Consider the following 8,561-nt stretch of genomic DNA (forward strand, 5'->3'; position numbering starts at 1 on the left):
TTCTGGGAAATCGAGTGAACCGCGCCTCATTCGCACGTTACAACGGGTGTCTGAGAAACTACAATTCCCAAACAGCCTCGCGCGTCACTTTGACTTAAGCAAACTTTATTGCAATTTTCAGGACAAATGTTGCAATTGTCAGAAAAACATATGTCCACAATTTAATTTCCGGCATTAAATATGTAGTATTCACGATGTACTCTAATTAAACACTTATTTTAAATGAAATACGATGATAATTAAGAGAAAAGCTCACAAAACGAGCAGGATTTAATAGGATGATTTATTTTAAAAAAGCTCAGAGCATAGAGTACAGAGTACAGGGCACAGAGTATAGATTATAGGGCACAGAGCACAGAGTATAGAGTACAGGGCACAGAGTATAAAGCACAGAGTATAGAGTACAGACTATAGAGTACAGATTACAGAGCACAGGGCACAGAATATAGGGCACAGAGCACAGAGTACAGGGCACAGAGTACAGGGTACAGGGCACAGTGTACAGGGTACAGGGCACAGTGTACAGACCACAGGGTACAGAGTACAGTGTACAGTGTACAGAGCGCAGGGCACAGAGTACAGAGTACAGGGCACAGAGTACAGAGCACAGAGTACAGAGCACAGAGTACAGAGTACAGAGCACAGGGCACAGAGTATAGCATACAGGGCACAGAGTACAGAGCACAGGGCACAGAGTATAGAGTACAGGGCACAGAGTACAGAGCACAGGGCACAGAGTACAGAGCACAGGGCACAGAGTACAGAGTACAGAGCACAGGGCACAGAGTACAGAGTACAGAGCACAGGGCACAGAGTATAGCATACAGGGCACAGAGTACAGAGCACAGGGCACAGAGTACAGAGCACAGAGTACAGAGCACAGAGTACAGAGTACAGAGCACAGGGCACAGAGTATAGCATACAGGGCACAGAGTACAGAGCACAGGGCACAGAGTATAGAGTACAGGGCACAGAGTACAGAGCACAGGGCACAGAGTACAGAGCACAGGGCACAGAGTACAGAGCACAGGGCACAGGGCACAGAGCATAGCATACAGGGCACAGTGTACAGAGCACAGGGCACAGAGTACAGGTCACAGGGCACAGAGTACAGGTCACAGGGCACAGTGTACAGAGCGCAGGGCACAGAGTACAGAGTACAGGGCACAGAGTACAGAGCACAGAGTACAGAGCACAGGGCACAGAGTACAGAGCACAGGGCACAGAGTATAGCATACAGGGCACAGAGTACAGAGCACAGGGCACAGGGCACAGAGTATAGCATACAGGGCACAGAGTACAGAGCACAGGGCACAGAGTATAGAGTACAGGGCACAGAGTACAGAGCACAGGGCACAGAGAACAGAGCACAGGGCACAGAGTACAGAGTACAGAGCACAGGGCACAGGGCACAGAGCATAGCATACAGGGCACAGTGTACAGAGCACAGGGCACAGAGTACAGGTCACACTGCACAGAGTACAGGTCACAGGGCACAGAGTACAGGGTACAGGGCACAGAGTACAGAGTACAGGTCACAGGGCACAGAGTACAGGTCACAGGGCACAGAGTATAGCGTACAGGTCACAGGGCACAGAGTACAGGTCACAGGGCACAGAGTAAAGGGTACAGAGTACAGGTCACAGGGCACAGGGCACAGGGCACAGGGCACAGAGTACAGAGTACAGGGCACAGAGTACAGAGCACAGAGTACAGAGCACAGGGCACAGAGTATAGCATACAGGGCACAGAGTATAGAGTACAGGGCACAGAGCACAGGGCACAAAGAATAGAGTACAGGGCACAGAGTATAGAGTACAGGGCACAGAGTACAGAGCACAGGGCACAGAGTACAGAGCACAGGGCACAGAGAATAGAGTACAGGGCACAGAGCATAGCGTACAGGGCACAGTGTACAGAGCACAGGGCACAGAGTACAGGTCACAGGGCACAGAGTACAGAGTACAGGTCACAGGGCACAGAGTATAGCGTACAGGTCACAGGGCACAGAGTACAGGTCACAGGGCACAGAGTACAGGGTACAGAGTACAGAGTACAGGGCACAGAGTACAGGGTACAGGTCACAGGGCACAGAGTACAGGTCACAGGGCACAGAGAATAGAGTACAGGGCACAGAGTACAGAGCACAGGGCACAGAGTATACAGTACAGGTCACAGAGTACAGAGCACAGGGCACAGAGTATACAGTACAGGTCACAGAGCACAGAGAATAGAGTACAGGTCACAGAGCACAGAGCAGCTTTTAAAAATTTGAGCAGCTTTTCAAGGGCTCTGCTAACTGCTCTGTTTATTGGTTTGTTTTGTCTCTATTTTGTGACTTTGTGTTTCTTTTACCAACATTTCCAAAGTGATCTCGGGGGTGAGAAACGTGCTATATGAACTGAAACTTATTTTTATTTAAAAAAAAAGTACAGTAAATAAATAAAAAGTAGAACACAATTATTATTATTATTGTAATAAGGGATTGGCATGATGTAGCCGGTGTAAAATAATTAATAAAATTAATGCATTATTTATTGAACAAAATAATTAACCTAAACAAAACCGCATCATTTCTCTCCCTCGCAGTCGGTTAGCGCATTTATAGTATTATCAGGAAGTGGGCGGGGCTCTTTGTGATGTTTCTGTCCAATCATATCGCAGTGTTTATGAATACGAATTATCAGCCAATCATCGATCAGGAGGCGGATTTTTTTTTTTCACCCCCTCCGAGAGCGCGTGACCAGCGTCGTGACGTAGTGAGCAAAGAACAGCAAACGCGGGATTCATGATGGCGGAAGACTCGAGTGAGTAGCATTAAGCTAAAGGCGTTTGTTTGCGTATTAAAGCTGTGTCTGGCGGGTTATTAAAGATGTTACGACTCGAAATCGAGGCACCAGATTTGTGTGTGTATTTCAGACGCAAGAAACGGAGCTTGTTTGTTTTTTGTGCCTTTAGAAACGCAGTTTTGCGAGCTGGCGTAAGATCCGTTGCTGCAATAAGGACGTATCTCAAACGGAGGCGTAGTGCACTAGATAGGGCGTTGTCGCGTGCAATTAAAACTAGTATGTAGTGCGGGTGTGTAGGGAGGACTGGTCTATTTGAGATACAGCCATACAGCCAAGCGTTCACTGATGTAATTTTACTCCATTGTTGTGTATTCAAATGCAGGTTTTGTTTTGATTTGTTATTTACACTTTTAAGGCTATTGAACTAATATTTAAATAAGATTTATTCAGATATCTCAGTTTAATGTGTAACAGTAGATTTAAAACCTGTCCACCTGTTTAATTTAATTAAATGCAGATTAATAAAATATGTGTAATAGGGAATTAGTGGAAAAATGCTCCTTTACATGTAAACATAATTTAATTTCCATATTTATTTTAGATACTGAAGTTCACTTTATATTGTAGAAGAATATATTCAGGTGTTGACTGGCAAGTAGATTCTTTAAAACATGAATAAACTATGAATAATTTGGGGGGAAAATGGGACTTTCACACATGTTGCATTTTCTTTACTTTCACTTTCACTCTTCCTTCTTTTGTTCCATTGACAAATCTCAGTCCCTACAGGATTTTTTTATTTTTATTTTTTTTTGTGGAAAATACTTGAATTGGCAAAATTGCAATCACAGGATTCTTCTTATAAACTACTACCGGTGAAGACACATACAGTATGCAATCACTTTGTATAATTCTGACCTAAAGAACCATTGTGCTCTCTGGCGTCTCATCAGCAATCACAGCAACAGGTTTTCCTGCAGGATGCAGCTTCAGCTCCTCTTCTTCCGTCTTCTATATTGCTCCTAAAAACCTCTCTTGAAGCTGGTGATAACCTGGAAAGGCTCCTCCGTTGATTACTTTGTCCTTGAGAAATTTCCTTTGTCTTCACAAATCTTTAAAAAAGAAATTTGTGTCAATAAATATTATGTGAATTGATGTAAAATTTTATTTATTCTCATTTTCTCCTTATACTACTCTTTCCAGAACATTCAAACCGACTGTCTGTATGTATGAATGAACTGGAATGAACTTCCAACCTCAATCCAGACAGCAGAATCCGTCACTATCTTCAAAAAAAACCTCTTCCATGACCACTTAACTAACCCCTCACATGTCCCTGCACCTACGCTGGCTCTTACTCTTCTACTCTGTACACTTTGCTCCTCAAGCACTGAACTAAAAATCTCGTATAGCTGCACGACTTGTATTATTCTCTGCTTGTATCTCTTTGCTTGTATTTCCTCATTTGTAAGTCGCTTTACTCATTCAATTATGTCCCTTAATTTATTGGGCCATTTATTAATATCTCTCTCTCTCTCCGACGCGCGCACACACACACACACACACACACACACGCAAAGTCAGTGGTCACACTTGTGACATTGCTAGCCATTCCTGCCGTCCCTCGAACCACCCATAACCCTAATCCAGTCTCCAGCTCTCTCACACAGTCTACATTTTACTCATCTATCAAGTCTTCTGTGCACTGGCGTCTTCCACTCGCCTCGATTCTTTCAGCCACAGACGTTGATGCAGTCGCTTCAGTCGTGGTGATTTGCCTTGGCGTTTGAGGCGCAGCAGCTATTTTTCTATGCTCTGCGAAGGAAAAGTGACTCACCAGACTTTTATGTTCTGCGACAGCTTTGCGTGGTGTGCAAAACAGTTTGTCTCGTCTGAAACATCCGGATATCATTTTGCAGTGATGTTTGTTGGTAAATGACGGGGTGGGATGATGTCACACGACGCATCTTGGCCCAATTCTGCGGAAAATCTTGTAATTTTCAAAAATTACAAGCTCCTCTGAATATTGTGGGGTTTGCATGATTTTGCGTAAATCCTGGAGGGACTGAAATCTGTTTCTGTTCAAGCCTTTTTAAAAGTTTAGTTTTGTGTGCGTTTTATTTATTTATTTATTTTTCAGGATTAAGCTCAGCAGACAGAGGAAACTTCGGAGCACTTCAGGACCAGCGTCCACTGAAGAGGAGGCACGATGGAGACGAGGATGAGTCTCTGTCTCCTAATAAAAAGCTGGTAATGTCTCGCTGATCGTCAGCGTCGCTTATGTTGATGGATGAAATGATCCAGTGCAACATTACGTCAGTCTCGTTAGTTGGAAATGTCAGATATACATCTGCTACACGGCCCACGTACATCTTTCACGTTATTCACTACTTTATTTCATTCCTCTCCACTGTACCTGCTCGAGTCGTCCATTTTAACACCTCGTCATACATATAGGTCACTTTCTAGGTGTGCGATTATTGACCGTTGTGCTGTAGAAAGTATTGGCGCCCCTCATCAATGGAAATACACCGCAACTGTGTGGATCTTCTTAGTGCTATGATTTCTCTTTGGCTCGGTTCGCTTTCACAAGGCAACATTTCAAAGCGAACCAAAATGTGTTTCTGTAAGTCACATGTGAGCAAACTGTCCTCTCATTGGTCAGAGTGCACATGTTTATGTTCCGGGGTTCGTCACGTAGCGGTCATCCACCAAGATGGATAGACAGCAGCTCTGCGAGCTTATTGTGGCTTTATTTTTAGCTGTGGTTATTATAATTTATCAGTTTGAGTGAGAATCGGTGTTTCATCCAGACAGTCACCTGTTTCAGAGAAACAGCCTTTACACGTCATTTTTAAAATGAAGCGTTGTTTTTTGAATTTGCCATGACAGGCTCAATCACGGAATTCGTCTCCAAAGATCTATCAGGTATGTTCACGGTTGTTAGCGTGACGTATTTAATACGCTAATGATTTACAAAAAAAAATTTTTGTAAAGTTGTTCAGAAATAAGTTCATCAGACCAAATTTCAGTGAGGCATTTTATCTCATCTTTGATCCGAGTTAAACCGCTATTCATGTCGCGAGCCATTAGCAAAACAATCAGGTCGTTTACATAAGGCAGTTCCCATCATGCATTGCTGTACAGATTGGTTTATTGGTCCATTGGGTCGGGTTGCTTTCTCACCACAAGCGAACCGCTCTAGAGTTCGTTTGCAGTTCGTTAGAGTTCGTATGTGTCTAAACGAAGAGAGAAAACGAGCCAGGTGTGAAAATGCCATTAAACACCTGTGCGTGCGTGCGTGTGTGTGTGTGTGTGTGTTGTAGGACACAGGAGAAGGTCACAGTCAGAAGGTGGCCACACACTACAACTCTCTGCAGGAGCGCGGCCTGGCGGAGCGCAGCAAGAGCCGAATCGTCCACATGCGCAACTTCAACAACTGGCTGAAGAGCGTTTTGATCGGTAACACACACACACACACACACACACACACACACACACACACACACACACACACACACACACTAGTCTCATCCTCAGAGACTTCGTCCACTGATCATCTGATATCTTTTTGCACACTTTTCTGGCCCCAAGATTCAGAATCTTGAATAGTGTGATCTGATTGGCTGTCTGCACTTCCTGTAATATGATGCGTCGTCACTATGAACCTATTTCTCTCTCTGTGTCTGTGTCTGTGTGTGTGTGTGTGTGTGTGTGTGTGTGTGTGTGTGCGCGCACCAGGTGAGATCCTGGACACGGTGCGGCGCGACAGAAGGGAAGTGTGTGTGCTGGACCTGGGCTGTGGGAAAGGAGGAGATCTGCTGAAGTGGAAGAAGGGACACATCAGCAGGCTGGTGTGTGCAGGTAACGCACTCGCTTACTGTTATTAACACGTTCACCTGTCGCAAATAAACCCCACAAAACTACCTGAACACAGGTAGCGTTCACTGAATCAGTGTTTGATCTGTAAACATGTTTATATTACAAATTTACATTACAAAAAAAGTTCTGCTGAATTCTGTTTACAGCCGCTTTAAACCAGAATTTAAAAAAAGTTCTGCTGAATTCTGTTTACAGCCGCTTTAAACCAGAATTTAAAAAAAGTTCTGCTGAATTTTGTTTACAGACGCTTTAAACCAGAATTTAAAAAAAGTTCTGCTGAATTTTGTTTACAGCCACTTTAAACCAGAATTTAAAAAAAGTTCTGCTGAATTTTGTTTACAGCCGCTTTAAACCAGAATGAAAAAAATTCTATTGCATATCTGACCACAAAAATCAAATATCTTTCTACATTGTGTGTGTATGTGCGTCTCTCTCTCTCTCTCTCTCTCTCTCTCTCTCTCTCTCTCTCTCTCTCTCTCTCTCTCGTGTTTGTGTGTTTTGCTCTGTGTGTGCGTGTGATTGTGTGTGCTTCTGTGTCTCTCTGTGTGTGTGTGTGTGTGTGTGTGTGTTTGTTTGTGTGTGTGTGTGTATCAGACATTGCGGGTGTGTCAGTAGAGCAGTGTCAGCAGCGTTACGCTGACATGAAGAAGAGGAGTCACCCCCACGAGCGCATCTTCACTGCTGAGTTCATCACTGCTGACTGCTCCAGGGTGAACACACACACACACACACACACACACACACACACACTGCATTGTGTTTTAAAGTATCAGATCACCGACACACTGAACATGTTTTACTCTTTAAAGTAGTGACTGAGTGATCTGAAACGAGCGAAATAAGTGTGTGTGTGTGTGTGTGTGTGTGTGTGTGTGTAGGAGCTGCTGAGTGAGAAGCTGAGTGACTCCGAGCTGCAGTTCGATGTGTGTAGTTGTCAGTTTGTGTATCATTACTCGTTTGAGAGCCAGCAGCAGGCCGACACCATGCTGAGGAACGCCTGCGAGAGGCTCCGCCCCGGGGGGTTCTTCATCGGGACCACGCCTGACGCCTACGAGCTGGTGTACATACACACACACACACACACACATACACACACACACACACACACCTCATCAACCACACTCTTTAAGGCCACGTTTACACGACAATGACGTAGTCAAAAACCGAAAAGTTTTTCTCTTGCGTTTTCAAAAAGTTTCACGTATACACGACAATGTTTACACATATCCGCGATAACGGCCAAAAACGCTGCATTACGTATGCCAGGCCAGCGCTGTCACCTTGTTAGTAAACAGTACCTGTAGGGCGCTGATGTGTATTTCGAATCCGTCGTGTTTGTATGATGCGTCTCCGCTGTTTGTTGTAATATCGGTGAAGTAAATCCACTCTTTGCTGAAGAAGCGTTAGCAAACTCTTGAGCAGCAACAGCACTACCATGTTCTCCGCCATTGTTGTGTGTGTTTGTTCGCGCTTGCCTTTACAATAGACGCGTACTGTGCGTGTCTACATACCGAACACGTACTACGCACGTGTATGACGTCACCGTTTTCAAACATTCCCGTATTGGGTGTATACATGGAGACGATAACGGCGGCGTTTTCAAAAAAAGCGTTTTCAGTCCCCAAAACGACGTTGTCGTGTAAACGAACAGGCAAAACGCACAAAAAGTTTCCCGTTTTTGGCTGAAAACGTTGTCGCGTAAACGGCCCCTTCGTATCCATGAAGATGCCTTTGGACTTCAACTGATATGAACAGTTTTGCTATGATGGCTTTAGGGCTGCGATTCCCACGATCAATTTTACACTCAAGTCTCCATCAGTGAACAGGGGAGAGGTTCAACAAAATAGACTTCACATGAACACTATAATGAACTTTCGTGTTTACACAACT

General features: G+C 44.4%; 1 protein-coding gene across 1 annotated transcript in view; it reads left to right on the forward strand.

The window, feature by feature from the left end:
- The first annotated feature begins 2,704 nt into the window (after positions 1-2,704).
- The window catches only part of rnmt (RNA (guanine-7-) methyltransferase), an 11,583-nt gene continuing 5,726 nt past the window's right edge, over positions 2,705-8,561 (forward strand). Inside the window, exons 1-6 of the mRNA XM_034298840.2 lie at positions 2,705-2,807; positions 4,930-5,039; positions 6,116-6,251; positions 6,531-6,653; positions 7,266-7,381; positions 7,550-7,731. Of these exons, the coding sequence (XP_034154731.1) occupies positions 2,789-2,807; positions 4,930-5,039; positions 6,116-6,251; positions 6,531-6,653; positions 7,266-7,381; positions 7,550-7,731 (686 nt within the window). The 5' untranslated portion in view covers positions 2,705-2,788. The remainder of the gene's footprint in view (positions 2,808-4,929; positions 5,040-6,115; positions 6,252-6,530; positions 6,654-7,265; positions 7,382-7,549; positions 7,732-8,561) is intronic.

This window comes from Pangasianodon hypophthalmus, chromosome 23 (assembly GCF_027358585.1).
Source record: "Pangasianodon hypophthalmus isolate fPanHyp1 chromosome 23, fPanHyp1.pri, whole genome shotgun sequence".
Lineage (NCBI taxonomy): Eukaryota > Metazoa > Chordata > Actinopteri > Siluriformes > Pangasiidae > Pangasianodon > Pangasianodon hypophthalmus.